This window comes from Urocampus carinirostris, chromosome 9 (genome assembly GCF_059441175.1).
Source record: "Urocampus carinirostris isolate Australia breed hairy pipefish chromosome 9, RoL_Ucar_1.0, whole genome shotgun sequence".
In the NCBI taxonomy this organism is placed as follows: Eukaryota; Metazoa; Chordata; class Actinopteri; order Syngnathiformes; family Syngnathidae; genus Urocampus; species Urocampus carinirostris.
In genome coordinates, this window is record NC_142357.1 from 12,236,232 (window position 1) to 12,251,118 (window position 14,887).

Consider the following 14,887-nt stretch of genomic DNA (forward strand, 5'->3'; position numbering starts at 1 on the left):
TTTTTACAAAAGGCAAAACAAAGGGTGAATCATAACAATAAAAACGTCTTTTCTTGGGTTAAATTGACAATTTAACAATCTATCCTGGTCATCTGCCTCGAGGGGAATGGCCAACAGCAAGATAACACATTGAAAATCAAAAGAAAATGCAAATAAAAAGTGCATACACATTTTTTTCTCGAATGTGATCAATCTACAAAAGAAAACACTCAAATCAGGGTAAATGATTCTGACAAGGATAATGGTTAAACTGATTCAGTGACTGGATTTAGTGAAAAAGCAAAATTTGAAATTTAGAACTGACAATTTAAAAAATAAATTGTTTATCTTCGAGTTAGCATTTTGGGATAGAACGCTCAAAATGGATAGGGCATCTTATAGTGGGGATTTTGATTTTCACTTATAATAATATAAAGACAACTTGAGAAAATATACAAATCTATAAATGAATTTTTTTTTAAATTTGTTTTGAGCCATGAAGTCTCAACAGGGGGGGAGAGTAAATTATGGATAGCACAATCTAATTAATAAAAAAAAAATTAATTAAGTCCTGACTATCCTTTTTTCCCCATCTATAGCTTTCCCTGAATATTCAGTTCTATGGTATTGATTTATGCTTCTCTCATCCATACAGAAGGTGACCCCTGCTGATCAGATGATGGAGTTCTGTCAGCCCACAGGGAGCGTCAAACCTAACTTCTTTCCAAGGACAGCGGTCAGGATTCTGGGGAGTGTGCTAGCACTCGCGCCATCAACTGTGTCTCCTACACACATCCGCCTCAACGCAGGAGGCTGTTGTCATCTCAGGGAAGAAGCTAACTTGCCAGATCCGAAAAGAGGAGCAATCCAATGTGGACAACTGGATGGTGTCACCTCATCTACAAGCAACACATCATCATCACGCCAGGAGGTGTGGGGATCCTTACGGTGCCCATGCTCATGAAAAACAGCATCAAAAGCTGCCAATAGTGCCCTAATCTATTCTTCCGAAAGAATAGGCATTAGATTCTACAATGATATCTAGAGAAATGGTCGTAAAAGTACCAAAATGAGAATCCTAACAACTGTGGGAAGAAATGAGATTAGGTTCAATTTCTTCTATCGTAATGTTGAAAATTTTGGACTTTACGGACTGCTTTGTTACATTGGTATCAGTTCCCATACACCGAATTTAAATGGACTTAGACTACATTGTCTAAAAGGACTTATCCCTAAAGGGAAACCTCCCCATTGCACACGCGAAGATCTGAGCGGGTAAGCTAATCGAGTCCCGCTCACCAAGTCATTCAGGCCCTGTGGAGACCAACGCACAGGCAGGGTTTTTTGTTTTGTGTTTTTAACCATCGCTCATTACTACTACTACGTTTTCTAGCATAAGAAACACTCTCGACCTCATGGAAATGAGGTGGGAGGAGGGGAATTTTTTCCTTTACGAAGGTTTTTCGCCCCTCCGCGAAACTATTAACCTGTTGTATTTCTTAATGATGTGTTAACTTGAAAATCTCTGGTATTATCACTGATATCCTTCGAAATCCACAACAGGGGGGAAATGTCAAAGCTAATCATATTTAGTTAATTGTGTATTTCTCTGTCTTCTATGTTACAAATAATCCAGATGAGCTTGACTTATATTACAACTCGTTTTCCACTACTGTACTATTTTTGAACCGAAAGATATATGACGTCGTTGGTTATTACTGCGCATGTGCGAACTTTGAACCGTAGACGTATGTGTGACGTCATTGATACTTTCTGCACATGCGCACGCTTTTTGAACAAAACCCGAATGCACCGCGGGAAACTTGTGAGACGGTGAGATTTTTTGAATCCGTCTGCCCACTGCGCAGTGAAATAAATTCTAAAACTACATTTGCCTCCCTTACTGATCACTCCAGTTTAACCTATTACGAAAATATTAACCCTAACAGCCTCGCTATCTAAATTCAGCCCTGCAGATAGCGCACATTGAAATATGTCAATTGTCTTGATTTTTTCTTACATGGTTTTTCTGTGCCCAACCACATGCTTTACAATATAAAGGTAAATAATATCACATTTTCAAGATGGATAAGTCAAATGTAGAGCAACAACAGTAGTGTCATGATCCTGCGTTCTGTTTCTCTGTCTGTTCTCTATTTCTCTTTATACTCTCTTGTTGGCTATTCCTTTACTTGATTACTCTTTTCTGGGCTCTATTATTCTCCTCACAGCGGTTGTCCCTTGCCTTGATTTCCCCTCAGTTTTTCCTCCTATCATGACTCTCCCTCATTCCCATTTCACTACTGTCCCCTTGGTTTCTTGCCAGTTTGTTGTCTTTCTAGTCAGGTCCCAAGCATTTAAGTCATAGCGATCGTGTTTAAAAAAGTGAAAGGCACCGCAGCCTGACCCACCGGATTATGAGTAACGCCCAACAAATAGACAGGAGCCTTCAAGCAGCAGCTCCTGTCAACACGTGAGAACAGATGATGCCAACAGGTCCCGAATGAGAACATGTTCTTCGTGTGGGAGAATATTTTAGCACAATTGTTATTTGAAATCCCATATAATTGCTCACACTGCCTGCCTTTCCGTGTACCCTAATAAAGGAATACTGTTTTACTATACTAATCTGTGCTTCTGTGTCATGCTTCCACACCATCCTGAGTGTGTTTATGACAAGCAGCTGGTGTACTTAGAACTAACTTCCAAATTCACAGCATGTTTATCTATTTTTTTTACTTTCATTACCTCAATCATTATTTTCCCAGTATTCTCGAAAGAACACCTATTATTCCTCCTCGCACTTAATTTGAGAACCATGAAATTAAATGTAACGGGATTCTCTATACAATGTTCTGCGCCTGAGTAATTGCTCAATGGCTGTGGCTGTGCAGCTAAAGCAAGACGATGACTGTTTGTGCAAGGCTGCTCCGCGATACCCGTGAAAAAAGTATGAGATTCAAATCAAACACATCTGCGATGCTGAAATGTGGAACATTGCCAACGTCTTCCTTCAGATTCCGATTCATTTTGTATAAAAGCAAGCAAACTACCAAAGATACAAGTACAGTTATGACCTAAGATATAACCCAACCAACTTTGGAATTGAAAATGGCTTTGCCTTAGGAGGGTTTGAGCTTTAGTAATGGCAAAAGGGCAAACATGTTTGAATAATTTGACTAAATTCTCTGATTATGCGACAATCATTCTGCTTTGTTCACGACTACTAAAATCTTACAAATTTGCAGTTTGGAGGTTACATTTTAGAGCATCCATACCAGACCTCCAAAATGATTAATCAAATGGCAAAACAGTTCAATTAATAATACATTTTGACCTAATTGATTGTTATTCCTAGTGCCGAGCAATGAGGTTTGTGTCCAGTGAGGCACAGTTAGATTTACAAGCTCCATATTTTTCATCATTTGATTAGCAGAGCAAGAACACAATATACTGTATAAACTGTCACGTAGGAGAAACAACTTTTATAGTCCTACCCTAACTTATAGATAAACTATATGTGCTGCTCCCTTGAAAAAAACATTGATTAAAGGGTAATCCCCAATTATTAAAAAAGTCCATGAAACGAGAAAATAATTACAGGAAGCTTGACTCTCTAAGCTTACTAACAATATCACTAATTCTATATTTGGGGAATGGGCTGTGCGTCAAATAAGAATCCTTGCTCTCACCATCAGCTTTTGCCATGAGGCAAGAGAATTGCATGCCTCACTCTACATCTGCAAATGATCAGCACAGTTATAGGTTACAAACTATTTGTATCAATAATCTTCATGAAAATATTTGAAAATTCAGCAATTTTGACATATTAAATACTGAAGTTGTCAAGTTACATGAGAGAGGAGCTTTAACACTGGATAAATATAACCATGCATTTCCGGTTTGCTGTTAGTTTAAGGTTTGGATATTGTCTGGTTTGATTTTGTTTGGACATATCATTTGTTTTGTGGCCCCTTGTTTGTTTGTTACTTTATTCCTGGTTTTGTTATTAACCAGACATTTCTCTCAAATAGGAAGAGCTATTACCAGCCATTTTTTCAGTTTTTGACTAATATTTGAAGGCCCATGTAGTCAGAAAACAAGAAAAAAAAGTATGTTTGTAGCTTGTACCGTTGTTTAGCAAACAACAGTTAAACATTGCTGAGTTTCTTGAGAACACTCATTTCTGAGATAAAAAAAAAAACGTCTTTTTGTGAAAGGGCGCTTCCAAGCAGAAGTTTCACTTTGGTGCTTTCTGGCATTTGGTATGATTCCAAATAATTACTTACACTAATGCTTTCCATAAATACAAGGGCACTTTGCTTGCAAAATAATGTTTTATGGCAAGAACACTGAACTTATGCATGAACGCTGCAAGTACTCTTTAGCGTCTAATAATTCCGGTGACGTAATCACTCAATTTTGGTCACTATGGCAAATGCGTTCCTGCAGACGTGCACAAATGATCATCCTTCTCTGCCCCGACGATGACGATGGGACATTGTGACCTTTTTAGAAAGAAATAACTTGAGGTGTTAACTGTGTGTACTTATCCATCCATTCGCTTCTCTGACAACACCGCTTACACACATTAGTCGCTGGATACAGGAAGCAACACTGTTTCCCCCGTCGATGAGTGGACAATGATATGATCAAATCATGCCATCTAACTTATCATACTGAAATCATTTCCAACAAAACAAAATAAAACATAATTTTACATCTTAACAGCCAGGGACAATGGTTCTGAAAACATATTTATAGCTTATTGCACTGAATGAGTTGAATACCATTCTTATTTTGAGCACTCCTGCTTCAGTTCCTGCTTCTCCTTATATGGGTCCATCCGCAAAACCGAACACAAACATTTAAAAAGTCAAGACTTCCTTTTGGACATCCGTGGCACGGTGGGCGTCCGATTGCATTACCGCGTATCGAGTCATCAGGATTAGACGGGCTTCCCGAGCGGATTGGAAAAGCTTCCCCTTCGCCGATTTGGCAGCCGCAAACACGATTCTCGAGAGCCGGCTCGGAGTGTGAAAAATCTCATTTGAATTCGTCGGCCGAGTTGGGCTTGGCCACCCAAGCGAACGCGTCTCTGGATGAAAGGCGGCGGAAAGCGTGTGTTATTTAAAGCCCATGTCGTGTTATCTCAGGAAGGTATAGGCGCCTTCGCGGCGTCACTTGGTCGAGACGGTGGAAAATTGTTTGTGAGAGTGTGAGCACGTGCTGAAAGGGGATGAATAACACGTTTCTTGTCCTAGGGCAAATCTCCTGCTTGAGTAGAGTGTTGCAAGAAGAGGCCAATGCATTTGTGTCGACGAATTAAAGCTCTTATTTTTCTTTCCTTTGCAATAAAAAACAAAACTCAGGTTATGTGTACGCTTAACATATGTTGCCATTACAGTGAAGTGGAATGAATAATGAAGCAATTATGTGACCTGGAACTAAACTAGGGGTCTTCAATGTAATTGGTGCCCTCCAAGCTAGGGTCTGGTTGACGATGGGCCAAATTGGGTTTCCCACAAATACAGCTCTAATAAAAACATTACACTGTTCTCAAATATGCTTTGTAATTTTCCAACAAAAAATATGTTCTAAAAATAAAAAATTGTAAAAATTGATATGAAAATGAATCAATCAAACAATCATAAATGAATCCTTAATTTGAATGGGCTGCACTTACATTAAAGGGACAGTGAATGTTAATTGACCACAAGATGTTAAACACAGGTGCTAAAAAGCACAAGGAAGTAGGACAGCAACAACAAATCTATAAAGTTGACTATTAAAAGTGTTGGTAATGAATTTTATCGTTTATTTTTTGTGTTGTGCGATGTTATATCGATGCAAATAAGCGAGTGTATCACATTCCCTCTCGATCCGCCCAAAAACTTGTAGTGTCACTTTGGTCCAGCAGAGGGTGCTTCGGAGCATAATATAATGCATGAGGTCATCTTGATCCAAATACAAATTTATTTACAGTATATAGAACTTCTCAAAATGCTGTATAAAAACATTCCATGTACGATAAGATAACGTCTTCATTCTCCTCCTATTTTGCCTCTATTTTTTCGCACTTTATAAAAATTTATCTTAAATGTATTTATATATATTTGTTTAATGTTAAAGCTATAAGACACACAATTGGATTTTTTATTATTTCACATCATATAATATTTTTTTGTTATATACATTGTCCTGTCTATTACAAACGTCAATATTTGAACAGAGGAGGAAATTAAAATGTGTTTTTCAAAAAATCCTTTTCGTAGATTAATTCAAATAATAATTGACCGATTCATCGATGATTAAAATAATCATTAATCGCAGCCATACAAGAGGAATACAAGCTACTAAATGACTAAATGAGTCATGTGACTTGGCTCAAGATGACAAATTATGTTCTGTCAAAGACTACTAATGGCAAAACAAAGAAGACAACGTAGAAGTACTTCCAGTTTAGGCAGAGAGAATTGAAAAGTAGCACGCGATAACTGAATACTACTTTGGAATTTTAAAAGCTAAAATCTCCAATGGATGACCACACATATTCCACTCATTTCAAATCACTCAAAAGAGAGTGTCCTGACCGAAAAAAGCGCAAAAGTACGAAGATTCACTTCAAGACTGCTGGTAGAAACTGGTAGGCCAATTTCCACCATCGAGCGCCAACCAGATTTGTAAACAGACACAGATGTGCCCAATCACCATACACATGTCTCTAGCTATCCTGAACCTTTATAATGACATTTTGGAAAGCACACATCGTCGGCTAATTTTTTTCCCCACTGTCATTGCTATGTCAGATTCAGTTTCTGTTTCTGGTTTCTGGTTTGGAGATTTTGTTATTCATTTAGCTAACAATTGTTTTTGTTTTTGTCTGTTACCTTGTTCCTTGCGTTTCCCCCGCCAAGCCATGTTTGTTTGTTTTTGTTTCTGGTTTCTTGTCAGAAAAATGGTCTTAGTAGTTTGTTCCTGCTTGTTAGTTACATTATCCATTGCATTTCCCATTTCGGTCTTTTTTTCTGGTTTGGACATGTATGGTTTTGTTTTGTTTGGACATTTAGTTGTTTTTTTCACCACTTTTTGGTTTGTTACTTTGTACTTCCTTTTACTATAAAATACCATCTTTCTTTTTGAGCACACCTGACTCAATTCCGGCTTCCCAGCGTTTGTATCCACCCTCAAAACCTAACATTGTTTTTACAAGATGGAGAGAACAACATCTGGGAAGGGACACTGCTTTCATTGGCTTTTAACTGGACCGGTAAGAGTACTTTGTGTTTGTGCTTTGAAGAAAAGAGTATGTCTCTTTGTGACTCTGTTTTATTTAACTCGTGTTTTTAGCATTTTTTTCTGACTGCTAGACATTCTTGTGCTAACCACATCTTTAGTTGTGTGCTTTCCGAAAAATGGGACTCACAAAAACTCTTGCCTTCTATCTACTCGGCTGATAGAAGTACTTTGTTTGTATATTGAAGAAAATATTATGCTACTTTATTTTTCCAAATTTTTTTCTCTTTAGTTTTCGATAGTGAAGCTACACAATTTGAGCTAGTTGTTTAACATTTTGCATGGTACTCCCTGATCCCGTATCCTTGCTCTGTCCTTCAGATTTACAGTAATAATAGAGAGATTGAGGTGAGGGAAAATGGGAGGGGTGGTGCAAGGCAGTAAGAAAGGCCAAGAGAACTATGAGTTTGGGAGGCGGTTGCTGGGGGTAGCCGGAAAGATGGATGTCACGGGACGTGAAAATCAAGACCGTAGGGGAGCAAAGGAGAAGGCCAGAGTGATTGACGGGGGAAGTCAGAGGAGAAGACGCATCCGCTGTTAAAAGCTTGTAAAGGACCAATTTGTCCTGTTTTGTCTCAGGAGGAAGAGGGGAAGAGGGGGGTGTAATAGAGTTTATGCAGGTTGCCCATGTTACAGATGCAAGCGGCTTTTTACTGGTAGTTTTGACGTGATGGATGATAAATCTTCACCACCACCACGGGAGCCATGAGCACCCTCTCAAACACTTTGACACAAAACACACAATTCGCACTTTACGCCAATACTCTTCTTCCCGGCTTGCAGATCGAATCTATTTGTCATTTGTCCACTTTCCACAAAATGAGTTATTTGGCCAAAGGCTTTACAAGTGTGAGAATGAAGAGCTCCACTACATAAGCACATTAAATGGAAAATGTTTCCAATCCACCTTCATGGTTTATGCATGTGGAGGAATCACCGTGTTTACAACAGTGATGGGCCTTTACTGGCGCACAACCTTCATTAACACACCGTTTACCACTGTTGGATTGCACAGCTTGAAACCATTTTCAGAGTTTATTAGAAATCATAACAATAAGTGAATGATACATCTACATCGGAAATCAGTGTGTCAACAAAAAATATGGCCTGCATTTTTTTCGGTTTTGGAGTGTCGCAGCGCTGCAGCCGTCAACGGTGTGACCGAGCGCTCGTTGCTTTACGTGCAAAATCGCACTCTCGGAATCACGGCTGCACAGGAACAAGAGACAAATTCGGCGGCATCGTGAGCGTCGGGCTTGGGTGCGAGCAGATGGAGTGTGACTGTGCGGCTGTAGCTTGCATGAAGAGGGTGAGATAATTGCCTGCGTCTAATCCGCTCGGCTCACCAAAGTGGTTAGTTAAACTAAAAGGATTTCAACTTCTCGCCAAATACTTCTCATCGGGAGTTGGACGGTAATTCATACAATTTATTGTCATTTGTCGGAAAATTGACTGTTAAATGTGGGGTGTGTCATTTAAGGAGGCCTTAAAAAGGTAAATATTTTCTGTATTAAGTATACCCAACTAAGTTCAAAGAGCCCTTAAGCTTTATTTTCCACCATGCTATCTGCTTTGATTGTACTTTTATCAGAGCTGTTCGAGGCAGAACACATTAGGTTCGAGAACTGGGGGCTGGGGACGTGCTGAAGAGTGACATCATGTTTGTCCCCGCAGCTTTTATTTTTTATTTCTATTTCTCAGTGTAGCATGAAAATAGTGAAATTAAAAAAAAGCCTGCTTCTAGTAGAGTCAATGTTATGCCAAGATCCCTTATCCCTCCTCACTTCTGGGCCAGCCTCAGTCAGCCCAGCAGCAGCCGCCTTCAATCAAGACAGCAACCTTCAACAGCTGCTAAGGACAAGCAAATGTTGCTTAAACGTTGACCACTGTGGTTTATAGAAGCCAATCTGTGTATTTAATCATCTTTCAAACCTGTATTTTTAAATTCCTTTCGTTATTGTTGCTTATGCCTCTTGTGAACCAAATTCCGGGACAAAAGCCTGTCTCCAGCCTCACGTTCACCCCACATACACGGACCCCTTCATTTAATCATTTCTATAAATCCTGAACTGTGACACTGGCCTGTGAACCTATACGTTGGGTTCCTGGCACATTTAGCTACTTGCACCAGTCAGGCCTAACAGTCCAAACGCCAATTCTTACCACAAAAAGGAAGAGTTTGTTCGAGCACTAAGAAATGCATGTACTTGCACACCCATCATAAGTGAGCTGACTGAGGTTGCAATTATGACTTTAAGCCAGAAGATGGCAGCGGAGAGTAAGAAAGTTCTAAATTCCATACAGCTCCCTTAAGAATTTACACAGTTAGTTAAATATACATTGTCGTATTGATTTACCTCCACTGGTGCTCGTCTAACAGTGGACAGAGTAAAAGTGAACAGAGTAATCTCCAGCGTTGGTCGAAAAAACAGAATTCACACAGGTATTACTCTGTCTCTCTCACATATTACTTTAGAGTTAATAGAACGATGGTAGGATTAAAATACCTCTCAAATGTAGTTGTAGCTGAGTTAAAATAGACTTAGTCAACTACCAAAACATCATGCTAGTTAGAAATCAAATGTTCTGAAAAAACACAGTGACCTTTTACTGGTGAGCTACCTTCAGAATCTGTCCGTGGGCTACTTAGGTGTTTTTAGGTGGGCTATGGGCCTGCGGGTATCAGGTTAGAGACCCCTGGCTCAGAGACTTGAAAAATGTAATCTTTTTTCCAAGAAGCTTACCGCTAAATGTCTTTTTTTTCTATTGAATAGACTATTAGTTGATTTCAAGCCTGCTCACGCTCAAACGGTCTCCAGAGTGCACAAAGAGCTTCTCCATCTACATATTCATACATGTATTTCATACATGGCGGGCAGTTGTCCGCCCTGAGATAAGGCGAAGTCCGGTGGAGCGATTGCATCACGTTTTCTAAAATGAGAAGATGGCAGATTAGAAGGTATCTTTATTAGGTGCCAGCTGAAATTAATCTGTTTCCTCCTCGATTCTATTCATAGGATGAATATCTCCTAGGCACCTATTCTGAGAGATGAAAAAAGTTTGGCAGTTTTTTTTAAATGCCTTTAATCACTCATGCACTTCTTCATCTTTTACTCTTTAATATACAATTTTGGGGTTTCATATTGACTAAAAGTAGAGCTGCAAAAAGGGTACATGTCCAAAAACTCCACAAGACATCTTCCACTTGGATTTGAATGAAGGATATCCCATTCTGGTATTCAAAATCAGTATCAGTTGCTGCATGGCTTTTGTGAGCATTGTTAAGAATACCATGAAATCACAGGCTGCAGTTTTCGATGTTTTTCCCAATTAGATGGGTGAGTTGAGTTACTAGGTCCTTTTTCAGAGCAACAATAACAATAAGGGGTATATTTATGTGCAATTTAGGATTTAACTTTATTTCAAACAAAATGTGTTCTATTTTTTTCTAGGAAAATAATTAAAATAATAATTGTTAGGAAGAAATATTATATTTTTTGTAAAATATGAACCTATTTATTATCATCAAAATGATGTGCAATATTTTTACCTTACTTTATTTTTATTTCATTTTTTGGCTTTGCAATCTTAAAAAGACTCTTTAAACAAAATAAGTTATGTGTCATGATTACTGATTCGGGGCCCCTGCGGCTGCCCGGTTGGCCAACAGCCACGGGACCTGATTGGCTTTTGGACTCTTTTTAAACTCCCGTCTTCCGAAAGGATCCTGTCAGACCGTCTGCGAACCTATGCTCTCAGCTATGCAAGCTTTTGTACTCTCCGACACGATCCTAGCCTGTTTCCTGCCTGATACCTGTTGCCGACCTTTTTTCTGGACCTGTTTCTGTTTTTGCTTCTCCGCCCCAGCCATCGACCTGTTTTTCTCGCTGCCAACGACTACCCTCACTCAACGCGGAAGTGCCACTTCCGCATTTCTGCTATCTGCTACCTGTGACCGACGATCATCGGATCATGGATGCAAGCACTGTTCTCTTTCCTATCAAAAACAGAGTAAAATGAACGCTATTTGGGTATCCGTTCCTGGTCTGTGACATTATGAATATATCTTCCCTGTACAGTAATCCCTTGCTATAACACAGTTGACTTTTCACGTTGTCACTACTTCTGGGATTTGTATTGTGCATTGTGTTCGGATTGAATTAAAATTCTCACTGCTTATATTTTTTTGATGATACAGTAGTTATTTGTGAAAAGACAAATCAAAAATGGTTTATACAATACTTTTATTTGTTAAACAAATGCTTGATCCTGTAAAAAGGGTTTGTTCTTTGGTTTCAGTGTATTATAGAGTATTTAATAGTGTAATAGTTGTAAAAAACATAAAGGTTTCTACATCTCGGATTTCGTCTATCACAAGTTATTTTTGGAACATAATCCTTGTGATATACACGGGATCAATGTACTGCTTCATAAGCAGATAGTTAGTAAATAAGAAGAAAAAACAGGACTTTTCTGCCACCTACTGATATGGATGAGTGTTACAATAACCGGGCTAATAACAGCAGGATAGCAAAGATACTGAACAATTGCATGCATTTTTAATGCAAAAGTGGGCCATTCCCTGTGGCACACTAATGAAATAATGGTTGAAAAGCAATGCTCTGTGATTTCCAAATAAGGAATTGCAATCCACAAAGCTCTTGTAAGCATTAAAGTTTCAGAAATTACTGATGGTAATATTTGCATACAGTCGAGGCACGGCTGAAGCCAATACAAGGGGCAACAGCGCAAAAGCTTGACAATAAAAGACTTTCCCGAAAACAAAGATGCTGACTCAAATGTATTTCTACTGCAACACACACACACAGACACACACACACACACACACACACACACACAAAAGTAGCAAAAGCTTACCTCCCAACGCTTGCTTCATAACAAAATTCATGATGGCTTTTTATTCCCTGCCCCGTCGAAGCGATGTCACATCCAACGGTGGCAAAACGGTAGGAATCCCGAGATCTGAAAAGAAGACGAGAATTAAAAAGAATGGATTGCTTTTTGGTGCATAGCATTCATGCCAAAGTTCGCATATGCACAAAAATGGTACACAAAAACCACAACAAGCACACAACTATGCATTATTGTTACACTTGTTTGCATAGTATGTGCGGAGTGACACGACTAGATAGGTTAAGGAATGAGGAAGTAAAGAGAAACACTGGCGTGGTGTGAGAGCTTGCTGAAAGGGTTGATAAAAATGCTCTGAGGTGGTTTGGACATATGGGAAAAACGGATGAAGGCCGTTTGACTAAAAAGAATATGTAGTGCAGAAGTTGTGGAAAATAGAATGAGAGGAAGGCTCATATGGTCGGATGGATGAGGTAAAACATGCTCTGCATGTGAGTTTTTTTAATAGATGCAAGACTGTGAGCAAGGGATCGATATGGATGGTGAAGGATAGTTAAGAATGGCTGATATAGGCAGACATGATGCCGAGCGGGTAAACCCATGCATACTGTCTGGGCTATCAACTGAAGGGTTACGTGGCACAGCAAAAAAACCTTGTTGTGCTATGGGCTTATTGTAAGGTGTCTGGTTGGAAAGAGCAAAAGGGGAATGAATGTTTGGTGAATGTGAGTACAGTCTTGACTCTAGCGACCTCTCACTAGGGGGATATGGCTTTGGTATGTGGATAGATAGATAGATAGAATGTCACACAACATTCTTATGTAAAACAGTGAACATTTTTTTAAAAAGAAAACAATCTACCGGGTTTCATAAAAAACAGCCAATTACCATACACAGGCGCTCCTCACATAGAAAAGCAGTAAACATTTTGCAAGAAAATAAAACCCTCAAATGCACACAATTCTGAAAAAGTCCTATCCATAATGCCTACGCAAAAACATAATACTTGTCACCACTAAACAATCCGTACCAGGATTACAAACGGCTATCTCATACAAGCAGTTACACGAGCATCACACAAAAAGCCCTCGTAACAACTCACACTTTATCTTTTGCGCTCAACACATTAAAAAAAAAAACACAATATACACTGTATTGTTTTTGAATCAGACAATGCTCACATCATTAACCCAAAACACACACACACAATGTTCATACAATAACCACACACCAGACTAACAGTGGACATTTTCCAAGAAAATAAGACACATACATTTCACAATTCAGGAAAAAGTTCCATCCATGAACCAATGCACTCGTCACTATTTGATCAGACTAATATATTATCACAAAAAACACAAACATGTTCACTCAATTTGCCGACATATAACAAAACATAGACAAAATGCACAAAAAAAATCTTTTATTTGCTTATTAACAACTGACACCCAAATTTCACACTTTCCCGAACAACAAAACAAAGACGCAGCTTTTAATGGAACACATAACGAGTTCTTGACACCGCCAGCACACAATCATTACGCTGCGAGTCCACAATTTCCAAACCACCTGCACACAGTCGGCATACATGAGCTACTCGCATCGATCCTCACACTTCCTTAGAATTGCATTCCTGACAAAATACACGACGCAATTGAGACAGACACACACAATAAACTGTGCGAGGTGTGTGTGTTATGCTCATTAATGCTGTGTGACCTCTGCTTGATTGTTTGTTTGAGTGCAAGCACACGGGTCACCACTAAGGGACTTGCAAAAGGGGAAAGGGAACGCTGCACGCAAGTGCGCGTGCGCGAACCCCGATCATGCGGCGAAACTTTCCATCCTATCTTCCTTGAGCTTCTTCACCTTTCCGGAAAGTGGCTCGTGCACGTTGCTTCCCGTCTTACCGGGCAAGCATGCACGTAGTGGCGTGCATGAAGGAAAAAAAAACCCGGCCGCATCTACGTTTCCCCCCTGTCTCGAAGGCTGTTTCAGCACCACGGCGAGTGGACAGCACCGACTCGTATACGAGGCGCCCACGCAACATCGCACTCGGCATCGAACGTCGACGTTCTTACCTGCGATCCGGACGGAAGAAGAAGTTGTCCTAGCAACTCGTCAGTCGCATCGTCTGGACAAGAGGAAAGGCAGATGGAGAGTAGGAAAAGAAGGAAGAGGACGTCCTTATTGCTGGCTGCACGAGTAAAGAGTGAAAAGGTGGAAGACGAGGAGGAAGACTAGGAGGAGATTGTGGAGGTTCTTGTGTTGGTGAGGTTGTTGAGTAGCGGAGGAGGAGGAGGAGGAGGAGGAGGAAGCTCGCACCGTGACAGGGATGGAGAAAGTGAAGCACAGGAGGGGAAACGTCCCGCTAACGAGCCTACTCCTACTCCTCCCTTCTTCCTCTCTCCTTGACCACGCCCCTCCCAACATGGTCGGGGAGAGCCATTCATCAAACGTTCGGGGTTTTGATCCTCCGTGATTTTTTTCAATACTTTTTTCCAAATCCTTCACTAGCGACGTGCATGCGCTGCGTATGTATTTAATGGCCATACACGAAAAGACCCGTCCGAGGCAAATCTTTTCACTGTCAATGGATGGTCAGTTATTGGTAGGTTTTATATACCTATATATATATATATCCATCCATCCATCCATTATCTGCAGCGCTTGTCCTTAGTAGGGTCGCGGGGGCGCTGGAGCCCATCCCAGCTATCTTTGGGCAGTGGGCAGGGGACAC

The 14,887-nt window shown here is 40.0% G+C and overlaps 1 protein-coding gene across 1 annotated transcript in view; it reads right to left on the reverse strand.

Moving 5' to 3' along the window:
- LOC148359330 (complexin-2-like) overlaps positions 1 to 14,509 on the reverse strand; it is a 96,503-nt gene extending 81,994 nt beyond the window's left edge. Inside the window, exons 1-2 of the mRNA XM_088344557.1 lie at positions 14,229 to 14,509; positions 12,154 to 12,258 (exon numbers count right to left, since the gene is read on the reverse strand). Coding sequence (XP_088200683.1) covers positions 12,154 to 12,184 — 31 coding nt within the window. The 5' untranslated portion in view covers positions 12,185 to 12,258; positions 14,229 to 14,509. The remainder of the gene's footprint in view (positions 1 to 12,153; positions 12,259 to 14,228) is intronic.
- Between the last annotated feature and the right edge of the window lie 378 nt (positions 14,510 to 14,887).